The 14256-nt window shown below is 44.7% G+C and overlaps 1 protein-coding gene and 1 pseudogene across 1 annotated transcript; both read left to right on the top strand.

The window, feature by feature from the left end:
- The first annotated feature begins 2728 nt into the window (after positions 1-2728).
- On the top strand, positions 2729-5301 carry LOC125518343 (annotated as a pseudogene).
- Positions 5302-6435: 1134 nt separating this feature from the next.
- Positions 6436-8571, top strand: LOC125524729 (ATP synthase subunit a-like). Its single transcript, XM_048689767.1, has one exon. The coding sequence runs from the start codon at positions 6436-6438 to the stop codon at positions 7465-7467; it is 1032 nt and encodes a 343-aa protein (XP_048545724.1). The 3' UTR covers positions 7468-8571.
- The last annotated feature ends 5685 nt before the right edge of the window (positions 8572-14256 follow it).

Below are 14256 nucleotides of genomic sequence, written 5' to 3'. Positions count from 1 at the left end.
GATGAAGGGTCTTCCCCATAAAGATAGATTAGTACTTGGAAGGTTCAGATGAAGGAAGGGCTGAAACAAGGCAAAAACTATTCAATGGGGTAAATAAATATGAGCAATCCGTGAGAATAGCAAACCCCTATCTCTTAAAAAGAAGAAGATAGATAGGTCCACGAGTTGAGACAGAGAAGTTCTAACTAATCAAGTAGGAGTTTACCCACGAGAGTCAGAGGCTGCATCATCAAAGGGGTATAGAAATAATTCAGAAGCACTATGGCCTGAAGCGAAGGGCAGGAACGAACGGAATCAATGTGTTCCAATTTATCCGGAGTAAGGACAGCAGCTGAGAAGGGACAAAAAAATAGCGTAGACAAAAGGTAGGACCAGATCATGCGAAGAGCTCTTCGCCCTATTGATTAGGAATCTCGATCAGAAACCACCAGGCCATGTCTCCCGATAAAAGATGATCCCCACAATGGATGTCAGGCCTTGGCTTTATAAAATCTGATTGGATCCGCACTAGAGGATAAGAATACAGATAGGCTGACTAAGAAGATCTTCAAATTGTCTTACCTGAAAAGATGAGTTATTCAAAGGAATACCTGAAGAATAGAATAGAATAGAATAAACACATGGCACAGCTGGGTGCTAGAATAGTAGTTGATAGAAGTTCTAGTCACTTAAAAAAAAAATAACCACTGCTTAACTTAATTAGATCGTAGAAGATAAGCAAGCGGGTTCGGGCAGTTAGTCCTATTTGAAGGTAAGAAGTTCGGGTAGTAAGGGCTAGGTTTATATAGGGGCTATATTTTTGAGAAACATATGGTCTTGCTCATTTCTCATCAAGGAATGGAGATTGGGTTGGTGTTTGGAAGGGGGATTCAGTAAACTGACCTTGGCCAGCAAGCAGAAAAAGGACTGACGTCTTGGGGCGCGCTAGCGCGCGTACTCTTCTTCTGCGAGACTCCATCCAAATCCACCACTTACTTGTTGGTTGGTGTTCCATTCTGTTATCTTAGACTATGCTGCCTTCTTCAATTCCATTCTTCGTCTCCCTAGCGAAGTCTTCTTGTTCCAACCAACATGCATTTTAGAGTGTCGTGCCAGGCGATTAGCGCTCCGCCAGTCAACGCATGATCGCCCGCCTTCTTGGCTATGTAATATAGGGCCAGAATAAGTGCAGATCCTCAACAAAATGGATTAAGTGGGCTTCGATTTCATAATTTTTTCTATCTTTTCATCAAGTTCTTGTTTGATCTGCCGCTATATCACATATCCTCTTTTAGGGTATGCTTATCAATGGTGAATCGATCATTCGCTATCCTTTTTTTTAGAGAGCTTTTTTGATGGAGAAAAAAGTTAATGAAACCCGCGATTGCTACTGAATAACCTCCTTGATTTTTTTTATAATAAACCCTTTTACCTTTTCTTCGTTCGCCAAATCCTTCTTCAGTTCTATCCAAGCTCGGTTTTGTCTGAATCTTTTGGGAAGAAGAGCGGTTCGCCAAGCCGCTACATCCAGGTCCCACAAATCATTAAACCTGCGCTGGCTCGCTCTTTGATCAGTGATCACCGGCACTAGATCGATGAAGAATCTCTCAAAATCCGCTTTTTGATCAGTGATTCACAGCCACTACATTCTTGATCACCTATTCTCAAACCTGGTGCTCCGCTTGATTGGCAGTCCTGTAAGCTCATCTTGCATACAAATTTTTGGGTACCAGGCCTGCATCCACCCAGAACATTTCTTCCCTAAGCGTAAGCGTAAAACTGAAGATTGTGAGCGTTCCACTACAATAATAGAAACTAGAATTAGATCTTGGAAATGATCGACTCAATAGATGGCTCATCATAAGCTTTTTTTCCTCCTATTCCTATTGATCAGAAGTATCAGCAGCGCCACGCCAGAGGACTTCCGAAGCGCTACGGACGGACGAAATCCGGCAGCCAGTTGCTGCTCTGAATAACCAGCCCAGCAAGAGCTAAATTCTTCCATAACATAACTAAGCGGTTGCGCGCGAGCCGTACGTAGTGCACAAGAGTACTTCGCGCCACAACCATCTCTTTTTATAGGTTTCTACGACCGATGCCTCCTGCTTCATCTTGGTAAAAAGAGTCATAGATATGCCTGTAATTAGAAGGAAGAACCGCCATAAAAATCTCTCGTGTATCGTCTGTAGCGGGAACTATGAACGGGAGCTAGCAATCCGACCGTATTGAAAAGTTCCTAAGACACAGCATGAAGAGTCAAAATTATTCAGAAGCGAGTCCAAGAATGAAGAAGGGGTAGAATTACTGAATGAACGAGCTGTGGCTAATACCCGAGCATAAAAGACGCATTTTCTTACGGGATCCCGAAACCACCAGCCCACCCGACCTAATTCATGATGAGCCCACAACTTTCCTGCGAGATTGCCTACGGTTAAAAACAACCGACATGTCAAGATCCAAATTCGAATGGTTCCTGTCCTGGTCAGAGACCACCGTGTTCGCGCCGGCGGTCCAACAAGAGGCGAAGTAGTGGTGTCTTTCTTTCCATTACGAACGACACGCTTCGCCTGCTCCCTCCCCGTGTCCATTAGCGCTCCTGTCCAGAGCGAAGAGAAGGCGAAAAAGCGCCGCCGAAGCAGCATGAGCAGGCTTCTATTGCTACGCAACAATAGAGCAGGCGCGCCGCCCACAAAATGTTTGAATGATCGGGTAAAGAGCGAGCTTCTTATATGGGATCCGACGCATCCAGCAGAGCGAAGCAGCGTTCCATTCTTTTCGGCGGCATCCTTCCGCATTGGCGGCGAGTGGAGTGCCACAATCCCATTCATCATTTTTGATCTACATAACCCAAAGCCCATAGCACTGGCGACATCTCCGGCATAAATGCAAGGAGGATGTATAGCTGATATAGGATCTTGTGGAACTGGATTTGATTCTGCAAGCGGTTCGGTACGAACGAAGAAATTTCGAACAAAAGGATTGGAACTCGCTGATAGGAAAGGAGAGAAAAACAAAGCAATGCCAAGAGCTCCGTCAATCTGCTGTTCATCGATAGACGAAGCTCTCTCTCTTTTCATCTCGTGCCAGATGTAACAAAAGATTAGTCCTTTTTCCTTCTCCCGAAACACGGGAGCGCCCAGCGCCCAGAAGAGCAAAGCTCATTTTCAAAACAGGGTCAAGCGGCGCATTAAAAAGGGCTGGCCCGTTAAAAGGACGCTTACTTTGCGAACGAAGTTCAGAATCAACAAGGGTTCTCCGAACGAAGGGAGTGTACAACTGGGGCGCAGCCCGACTTTTTTGTTGGAGAGATAGAATGGAGTTCTTCACGAAGTTCGAGACAAAAGGAAAAAATAAAAGTTTCTCTATAGCCTCTTCGTTTTGAGACATTATGGCTTTGGGGTCGACCCCGGTAACAAAAAAGGAATCCATAAAAACTTGGGATCCAACACCATGATAAAATACTACCCTCATGATTAGACCATGTCCCTGAGATTTGATAAAAAAAAGGTGCATTAGCGGTTAATACGTTGTAATTAGATAAGTTATTTGGAATATGACGGAACGAAAGACCAAGGAAAGGAAGAAGAATGCACCAAAATGCAAGTGCTGCACCAAACGCTGGTGGTTGTTTCTTGTTGTAAGTGAATGCAACGAAAAGACCCGGAAATAACGAATAATGAGAAAATTCATTTATAGACATTTCGTGCTCATTTCCAAATTTATGCTTAGTTATTCCCATCATCCGGTAACAACAGGATGATCCCAATCTCCTTTTAGTAATAGATCTTTTTGATATGTCTCAGTCTCAGTGGCAAGGAAGAGAAAATGCATCGAGTCATTTATCAAGAAAGTGGACGAGCATGGCGGTCCCTATATCTCTGAGGGGTGTACCACTTTTTTTTCAAGTCAGCTTAAGAGGTTCAAAAGAGAAAGTCACTCTCCTTATTCTTGGCTAGTGGAATGGAAGCAAGACTCTTTCCTATCCACTTTGCCGAGGGGAGAGAACTAAAAGATAACTCAAGCTAGACAGAAAGGTGCAAAAGTCCACAGTTTCTTAAGGATCCTGTAAGCAAGTAGGTTACGATTGTCATTTAGCTTCAATTTCTTCAGTCTCACAAGCGGGTCCGCATGCAACAAAAGAAATTGTATTTTCCTACTACTCCGACCTTGCCCTGAAAGGATAAGGAAATTGGATAAGAGCGAGAGCTAGACTGACTGTTGGTCCAATGCTAGTGGAGGATTCAGACTGAGGACCCCCTGTGGCGGCTACTCATAAGAAGATGAAGGATTGAAAGAGGACTGATCACCCCTCTGATTTGTGATCTTTTAATAGAAAGAAAAAGCCTTCTCTCAGACTTAAAGGTAAATGAAAGCGGGATTTTTTTTCTCTCCTCTAAGCTAGCAGCAAGTCAAGTAATCTGAGAATGCTGCCCCCAATCCGTAGCTGAGGACGAACTCAACTCATAAGCTTTTTTTGAACCAAGCACTTGCTGTAGAAATGAAAAACCACCCACTAGAAGAGGCTGGAACAACCCATAGAAGTGTAGGGGCTGCTTCAACCAGGCGTACCCGTATCCATTGATTTACCTCCTCTAGAGAGTATTGAACTTTGTGACAAATAGGTTATAGTTACACTCCTTAACTCCCTATTCGCGAGATATAAAAGCTAGCTAGTAAGAAGACTTTCCCTTCTTTTCTGAGAGGGTGAGAACTTGAAAGACTGGCAGAGAAAAGGAAGAAAAGCGGCTAATGCTATCTAAACGATTATTTCAAAGTTTACCAAGTTCGATCGTTCACGAGACAGGGGACTCTTTTAAATAAGACAGTGTATGGCTGCGAATAAGTCTATTCGGCAAGTCATAGAGAAGGACTGGATATAAGCTATTCCCCGGTTCTTCATTGGATCCTTTTAGTTTCATATTACTTTTTGGAAGCAATCTCATAATAATATGTATTAGGGACAGCATTTAGGATAGCAAAAGCTTTTTTGGAGCAAGAGGGATTACCTTCCAGATTCTTTTGTGATACCCTCTGTGTCGCCTTCTCCTGGATGGTCAGCCCAGTGTCCTGAATCCTTGAGCTCTTCCTCATGGCTTTGACTGGTGACTTACATTTCATCTTATTTGCTGCTCTCTTGGTCCTTGGATATGATGTCTTCTGCCACTCTCCTTGGTGGCTATTCTCCACCATCTCGGTCCCCTCTAAGGTCAGCTGAATCTGATCAGTGGTTGTCTCTGCCTAATCCACCAAGTGTGTACAAGACAAGATCTTTGTCTGTCACAGGTTCTCCTGCTGCTACAAGTTGATCAGACTGGAATTTGATCCTGCGCAGATAATCTTGAGCAGTCTGGGATCCTTTCTTGATCGTTTGGATCTGAATACGCAGCTCAATTATTTGAGCATTTGTCATACAGCCAAGACTTCCGGTTTTTTTTCATCCATGCCTATAAGTATAATTATCTTTTCCAATCCGAGTGTTCCATCGGACTTACTCCATTTGCTTCTAGGGTCCATTTGCTTCTAGGGATAGATAGGGCTGGAGTCGTCAGTGCTAGAATGAAATGTGAATGAGAGCATAGATTGATTGTCTCACTGCATGTACGTATAGTAACCGGTTAATAATACTAAGGGTCCCTAATACTAATCTCGACATGAGAGGAACGTGTCCTCTCGGCCTTGATATATACTAACAAATATGGTTTTTTTCACTCAGACATGAGAGGTGAGATCGATTATATGATGGAGACAGATGGAGGAGCAGAAAGTGAGAGATTGTGGCGTGAAGCACATGTAAGGTGTACAACTCTTGAGACGGATGCATCGAGGTGCCGGCCTGTGAGAACGCTCGTCATAGCGTTGCGCCATAATTTTGTGATGGGTCTTTCATTTTAAAAATAGGAGTTTTTCGGGTCTAGTTTACCGGTCCGTCAATAAATGCGTATGAAAAGTGAAATAGTTGATGTGATGGATGTGCCCGGTATCGATCAATGAAACATCGGCTCGACGCAGGATTTAAATAGAACGAAAAACATCGTAAGTAGTAGAGGGATAGGTACTTATTCCCGGCCAGCGGTATCATTGCTGCTCCCCGCCTAATGCGGATCATTGTGCAATGCTTATGTGAAATCTCAATCCAAAAAATATTCGTTTCGTTGGAAAAACCAACGCCGACGTCAAGATCAGTCTCCTTTCCTTTCAAAAGTGAGCGAGCAGAGCTGAAAAAGATGGAGTTACCTGGAGATGAACAAATTCGATTTCATAACACAAACAGCACAAAGCGTCTCTCACGTCCATTCTTTTATTTTTAATTTTTCCCAACCTGCATTGGATCCGCAGCTTGTGAACCGGCTTTTGGAAGGGGTGGAGGCACCTACCTTGAAAGACATGAACCTCCTTTTAAAAATGTATGGAATTGCGACCGGAAATACACAGGCTTTGCTTTTTGAAATCACAAAAATGGTAGAGTCATACATGCAGCAGGCAGAATTGGCTTTGCCACCTGCATACGATGTTACCTGGTTTTGTAACCAGTTTCTGGGCGTGGATTCTTTCCCGTCTCTAAGGGAGACTTTCGCAGATTTACATTTCAAGGGGCGCGAAAGCTTCACTTGGAACGCGGGCTTTGTTAATTTTTATAACGAAATATGGAGGGCCGAAGACTCCCCGCCAGGTAGCGTTGTAAGTGCTTCGAATCAGCTTTTTTTGGAAACCCCATTGGATCAATTTGTCATTTACCCAATAATTGATCTTCATGTGGGCAAATTTTATTTTACATTTACAATTTTAGTCTTGTATATGCTGCTCACTGTCGTTTTGGTCGTTTTTCTGTTTTTTGTTGTTACGGAAAAGGGAGGTGGAAAGTCAGTGCCAAATGCATGGCAATCCTTGGTCGAGCTTATTTATGATTTCGTGCTGAACCTGGTAAACGAACAAATAGGTGGTCTTTCTGGAAATGTGAAACAAAAGTTTTTCCCTCGCATCTCGGTCACTTTTACTTTTTTGTTATTTCGTAATCCCCAGGGTATGATACCCTTTAGCTTCACAGTGACAAGTCATTTTCTCATTACTTTGGCTCTTTCATTTTCCATTTTTATAGGCATTACGATCGTTGGATTTCAAAGACATGGGCTTCATTTTTTTAGCTTCTTATTACCTGCGGGAGTCCCACTGCCGTTAGCACCTTTCTTAGTACTCCTTGAGCTAATCACTTATTGTTTTCGTGCATTAAGCTTAGGAATATGTTTATTTGCTAATATGATGGCCGGTCATAGTTTAGTAAAGATTTTAAGTGGGTTTGCTTGGACTATGCTATTTCTGAATAATATTTTCTATTTCATAGGAGATCTTGGTCCCTTATTTATAGTTCTAGCATTAACCGGTCTGGAATTAGGTGTAGCTATCTCACAAGCTCATGTTTCTACGATCTCAATTTGTATTTACTTGAATGATGCTACAAATCTCCATCAAAATGAGTCATTTCATAATTGAATAAAAACGAGGAGCCGAAGATTCTAGGGGGCTACAGCTGCGCTTTTGCAGCACTGAACATGGTTCCGGGTACTCAAGATATTGCGTTTGTGTTTGGAGAGGTGTAGATTGTAGATTCCAGCCGAGAAGACCAGGAAAAGATAAGGATAAAGAATGTCATATATCTCAGGAGCTAGATCACTTCCCGATGAACAAGTCAGAATTGCCTCAACAAAAATGGATGGAATTGGACCGAAAAAAGCCATTCAGCTTCGTTATCGATTAGGTATCAGTGGGAACATCAAGATGAATGAGTTAACTAAGTATCAGATCGACCAAATTGAACAAATGATAGCTCAAGATCATGTTGTTCATTGGGAATTGAAGAGGGGAGAACGAGCAGACATCGAACGATTAATTTCTATTTCTCGTTATCGTGGAATTCGTCATCAAGATGGATCGCCCTTACGCGGTCAACGAACTCATACTAATGCAAGGACTGCTCGCAAGCAAATTCGGAAATGAAAGAAGGCTACCGAAAGAACAAGCAACGGATTTCGCGCTCATCCCTTGCTAAAGCGCATACGTTTTCTTGCTCCTTGGTACTTGTCTGATCAATCACACTGTTCATTAGTTCACTTGATTTTTCGTTCGATGTCTTGAACCGCTTACTAATCACGTATACGTATAGTAGGCCCCCTTCGCCACTCCACGTCTGGCCCGTCTTGGTCTCGCTCACTTCGCCCGCCTATCGTATCGGCTCGGCTTCGTCCGTCAAGCGACAGCTTCTGCCTCTGACGGCTTCACTATTGCTCATGACTGGTAGTAGTTGTCTCTATGTAGTAGTCGGCCTTTGTTAAGCTTCGCCAGAAGCGACTAGTCGCTTCCCGAATGCCTCTTTCTTGTACTAATTAATGTGTATGGTCTAGTCTTTCCAATGCCTCCTTCCTTGCCGCCAACGCACGCTAGATGGAGAGTAAGCAAGCTACCTTGCTTGCATTGCATTCGTTAAACGGTAGCTTCCGCGCCCTTCCTGCCTGCTTCAATTGATGTGAATGATCGTGTCTTCGACATCAATTTCAGTCTGATTAGATATGTCATTGAAACAAATCTGTTTTGTCTCTTTTTTCTTTTCGGATGATGAGGATGAGCCAGCTGATCCTAACATAATTTTAGAGGAGCCGGACGACGAAGCCTCAAAATCAGATAAAGATGTCTCCGACGCGACCGGACTTCCACTAGATTTTTATTGGGGTCAGGAGGGAAAAGATATGCAGTTTTCTATCAGTCCCAAGTGGATACTCCCAGCTTCCACGGTCCGTTTACCGAGGAAGAGATGCGGGAGGACCCAGGGCCAGAGCAAGTAGGGTTGGGGTATAGAGCCGTAAGCGCAGTGGGGGTGACAGAGGATGTGCTCGTACGGTTCATAGTTGGGTATGATATTCTCGTGGATTGTTGGGAACGTCCTCTATATTCGAAATATGCCTTTCTAGGAGCATTACGATCTGCAGCTCAAATGGTCCCTTATGAAGTCTCTATTGGTCTTATTCTTATTGTGCGCCTTGTGAGCACGTTTGGATCTGCGAAGGCAATCGCTCGGATCTTCCCCTAACACAACCCGGGAACGGACCGGAGGGAACCGCAGCATGAGGAATGTCCGCGTCTCGTCGCAAGGCTCATTTTGAGTTTTGGGTCATAGGGCGGGCAGTGCAGTCCGGGGCACAAGGGTCCTGGTACTACCCAGGTGCGAAGAACCCCGGAGGCGACTGCAATGAGCAAAAATGTAACTCACCGGCCTAAATGACGAGCAAACACTCGAACGTGAGAGCAAGGGATCACCCAACGAATGGACGAGCTCCAAGGAGGGAGGAGAGAGGGAGGAAAGAACCATGCTTTCAGAGAAATTGCGGTCTGAATCCACTGTGACAAAAGAAAATAACAGACTAAGCCGTGCCGTAAGGGGGGCATTCTCCACACGGGACGGGGCCAAGGCCTTCATGTATGGGTGACAGATCGGCCATAGGAGTACTCCGGGATATACACCAGGGCAACTAATGTCGAGCATACGATGATGCCGCCCGTTTTCATTTCGTGAAAGTCCCCGGCAGAGGAAAGGGCTGTAGGTGATGGCGCGTTCTGCTTCTTAGGGCGATGAAATCGTTCCTATGGGATCGTGCGTGGCAGCTGGTATAGATGATGATGAAAGGCGGTCCGCTTGAACCGGGACCTATTCTCATAATAGGCAGCAAGCAAAGCTAAATAGGAAAGGGGGCGACTGATGACTGCCTTTTTCGTCAGAAATCAAAAAGGGTGGAATGTGGAGCTAATATGGCTGGCTACAAGTATAGCCAAAGAAAGATGAGACGAGACGGACTGTCAGAGGACGCAGCGGGACTACCAGGGGAAAGCCCGCCCCCGCTAGCTAACATAGATATCTATTCTCGGTGCGCATATTCGAGATTTAGAATCTCTTTCCGACCAGGCCAGGCCGAATCGGGCCACCACTTGGGATGGGAATGGCTCAGCCCACATGCATCATTTGATGAAAGCACTCCAGTCCAGTCGCCTCCGATCAGTGGCTTGTCAACCACCGGACCGTAGCTCCTCACCAAATGCCCCTGCGTTGGGGCAACACAGCACATGACTAGTTCGCTCAAGGACCACACCCTCTCGAGAGCAGGATGCCGGCCGAGATGGAGCGCCAACCTAGACTTTCCTTGGGCTTGCCTTGCCCCAACATCTAAATATAGGGCGGGCACTGAAAAGGAAGCAGTGACGCCTTCTCGACGAAAGCTTAGCTTGGTAGGCGCAGCTTACTCACCCTACTCCCTTAGACAATGCAATGCTTTGAACACGAAAGTTTGCAGTTCAGCCCTCTTCTCCCATGCAGGAGTCGCAGGCAGCGCCTCGGATAAAAGCACGGACGAGCCACATGCAGGGAAACTTGCACGTGTGGTTCTGGCCGGGGACCCCGGTATACTGTACTAATATGTGTAGGTCCCTGTAATTCGAGTGAGATTGTCATGGCGCAAAAGCAGATATGGTCCGGTATTCCCTTGTTCCCCGTATTGTTATGTTCCTTATTCCTCGTCTAGCAGAAACTAATCGAGCTCCGTCCGATCTCCCAGAAGCGGAAGCTGAATTAGTTGCAGCATATAATGTAGAATATGCACGGGATGCGATCCTTAATAGTTCACTGTTGGCGGAAGCCAATGTCTCGGGGACTCATTCTGACTTAAACAAGGGGTGGGTCTTTACCAACTTCCAAATCCAAGATTTAGGGAAAAAAAGAGGGGAAGGGCACTCTTCATTCTTCATTCGAAACTCATGAATGTCATGTCGGAGGTTTTTGCCTTGTTATCAAAAAGGGGAGTTGGGTAAAGCAAACTCCCTGCTTGGACGAGCAGGGGGCTTAGTCAAGTAGAACCGGGTTGTGTTGCTTGATGCTTCGATCGAAAACAAATCAGTGGGGCCATGCTGGTATGACAGAATATGCGTTAGAAAGGTCAATCCCTCCCCCCTTTTTTATTTTTTTAATGAAAAACCGGGCCGAACTTCTAAAAAGCAGCCCACCCGCTTCCATAGAACAATATCGTGGCAACGCAGACCTAAGTGGATTTATTGGATCCTGGGGAACCATCACAAGTATGGCCGGCCTATAGAACGAGAATGCCGTGTCGTCCAGCGGAGCTTAGAAGAAGGTGACTCGGAGCCTAAGGAAGGTGACTCGCGCAGACAGCTGACTCCTTTTCAATAGAAAGGAATAGCCAAACCTACCCAGCTGGCTGGTCAATCTCAGTGATCTTATCGGCCGGCAAAGCGGAGACGGACGACCACGGTCCCGACCTTACCAGCACCGTAGGTTTACTAATCAATGAAGCCCCTCAACCTACTATCTTTTCTTACAAACTCAACCAAGCCTAACCAAACCCCATGCTCACGACATGTTCTTGATATTGATTGAGTTGGAGGGAGTCAGAGACTACCACGGAATCCTTCCATAGTCACCCCGGTGACCTTCGTCACCAAAGCGTCACGACAGTTTCCAAGACCCCTCATATAATCTCCAGTGGGGATCAGTCGGAGCACGTAGGAATGCCGACCACTACATAAGCCACGTCTGGCTGAGGCGAGCAGCAAGCGGGGGAGAGTATTTTGAAGTACAAGAACGTTGGGGTGGGACGCTAGTACTTAAACTAGGGTTGCTTCTTAGCGCTAATCTTGCGTTTTTTAGCAGTTAGTTGTAGCGCGCCTTCCCTCCTTCGCTCATTTCGGAAAGATTTGGCAGTATTTTCTTATGATGACCTGGTCGAGAGAGTACGAAACATCGGTGTAAAAGATTGAGTGGGATGGTTATAGTAAGGGGCGAACCAAGTGCTTGCGCGAAGAAGCGAATCAATCAGAATGGAGACAAGGAAAGGAATCGAGGCCCGGCCCGGTAGCGATGCCTCTCACGCGGATGGGAGTTACTTTTCTTTATCACCGTAAGCGTTACGAAATGGACCCGCATTCCCCTTTGCTTTTCTTTTGCAACTAAGCTTAAAAGAAACATAGTAGTCTTTCAAGCCATTAGAAAACTCATTAAGTGCTCTGTTGAGTGATTAAATTATACTCTCCCAGTTCGAGTACATCGATCACTTTACCCTTTTTCTTATGCATAAACACTTGACTTGTAACCTTAGAGCAAAGGACAGCCTTAGTGCTTTCGGTCTTTATACCCAAACGACCGTACACACTGTTCATGCTCAACTTGTGTATATAGCTTTTGGCTCCTAATTGTTTATCTCTAGCATCTAATCTCCTTGAATACATATCATCTATGAATTCTGCAAATGGACTATCAATAGGCTCAAACAAGTACCCACAGCATGGCGTAACATCATACCCTAATTTGACAGCATGCTTTAATTCTTCACTAAAGTAACATCCATACACGTACCCAACTCCGAATTTCAGAGCCTTCCCATCAAGGTCTCAAAATGGGAGAAAAGGATGCTTTACATGCTTAGGTATATACACCAACGCTTGTATAAAGCCAAACAAATCGTCCAATTTCTTGTTACAGAAATTGTCATGCCACACCCCCTTCCTGCCGGGCATTTTACATGTTTTCATTATATACGGATATAACGAATTGGCATCGTAATAATACAAATTCTCCCCGTAAGGCTTGTACACATCTACATGCCCACCATAGTATGCCCGCCTAATGAATGCGTCTTCTTCCTTAGTTGGAACGTACAACTTCCATCTCTTATCGTCATGATACCTCATTCACCATATGGTAAAGGCCATAGCCGCAATGGTAGTTTTATCAACTATGTCAACTTTGTAGTACTCAAAAAAGATCTGTTGCGCCCTGACCATGATATGACCTAAAAGCTCGACGTCATGTTTCAAATACTTGAGATAATCCACTGCATTTTCGACAATTGTTTCAAGGGTGACGTTTGTGTGATGGATCGTACGCTTACTCACCATCACACAAACGTCCCTAAACCTCAGTAAGCCTTTCTAGATGATGCATTTCCCTTCTTATCTATCGATGTATTCATCTGAGGCCACAGGCAGGTATATATCTACGAGTGGTTTATATAAAGGAGGGTCCTGATAAGAATGATGTTCGAAAAAGGCGAAACAAGTTGTGTTGACTGAGGCTCAGAATACGTTCTTGCACCACTCCTTTCAAACACACATACCCTTTCTTCTCACAAATGTGAAATTCCAGAACTCTGTGTGTAATTATTGCACCAACGATAGGGACTCTGCCGAGGGCTCCCCAGTAGGTTCTAGTCTCTCTTTATACTGCGACTAGAGCAAGGCGTAATGGGCTGTGTGGTATGTTGATCAAGGAGGTGCTGCATTGACTGTAGCTGCAAGAGGTCTTGAGACAGAAATTATGCCATTATTGCTTCTTTCATTTAAAAGCTTGAGTCGGTTCTATCTAGCTAAGTTATTCAATAAAGTAGATCGAAGTGTGTGATGCTTGTGAGTTTGGCAACTACTATATACGATATTTATAACAATACTTGATACTTGATTTATGACTTCCTCTACCTAGACCCACACCTACTTTGAATTTAACTTAATGGAGCGGCGGATCCAATAAAAAGGGACTACATTCCAATCCTACTTACCTGAATAAATAGTTGTATGGCATTCGAACCCCACCTTCATGGTTGTATTCTAATTAGCTGGAAATGTATGACCTAAGCTTCTCAACAGGCATTCACTCAACAGAGCACTTAATGAGTTTTCTAATGTCTTGAAAGACTACTATGTTTCTTTTAAGCTTAGTTGCAAAAGAAAAGCAAAGGGGAATGCGGGTCCATTTCGTAACACTTACGGTGATAAAGAAAAGTAACTCCCATCCGCGTGAGAGGCATCGCTACCAGGCCGGGCCTCGATTCCTTTCCTTGTCTCCATTCTGATTGATTCGCTTCTTCGCGCAAGCACTTGGTTCGCCCCTTACAATAACCATCCCACTCAATCTTTTACACCGATGTTTCGTACTCTCTCGACCAGGTCATCATAAGAAATTACTGCCAAATCTTTCCGAAATGAGAGAAGGAGGGAAGGCGTGCTACAACTAACTACTGAAAAACGCAAGATTAGCGCTAAGAAGCAACCCTAGTTTAAGTACTAGCGTCCCACCCCAACGTTCTTGTACTTCAAAATACTCTCCCCCGCTTGCTGCTCGCCTCAGCCACACGTGGCTTATGTAGTGGTCGGCATTCCTACGTGCTCCGACTGATCCCCACTGGAGATTATATGAGGGGTCTTGGAAACTGTCGTGACGCTTTGGTGACG

This window comes from Triticum urartu, chromosome 7 (genome assembly GCF_003073215.2).
Source record: "Triticum urartu cultivar G1812 chromosome 7, Tu2.1, whole genome shotgun sequence".
Taxonomy (NCBI): domain Eukaryota; kingdom Viridiplantae; phylum Streptophyta; class Magnoliopsida; order Poales; family Poaceae; genus Triticum; species Triticum urartu.
This window is presented reverse-complemented; position numbering and strand designations above follow the sequence as displayed.

Coding starts and splice junctions, on each gene's coding strand:
- LOC125524729 (XM_048689767.1), top strand. CDS start 6,436: ATGGTAGAGTCATACATGCAGCAGGCAGAATTGGCTTTGCCACCTGCA.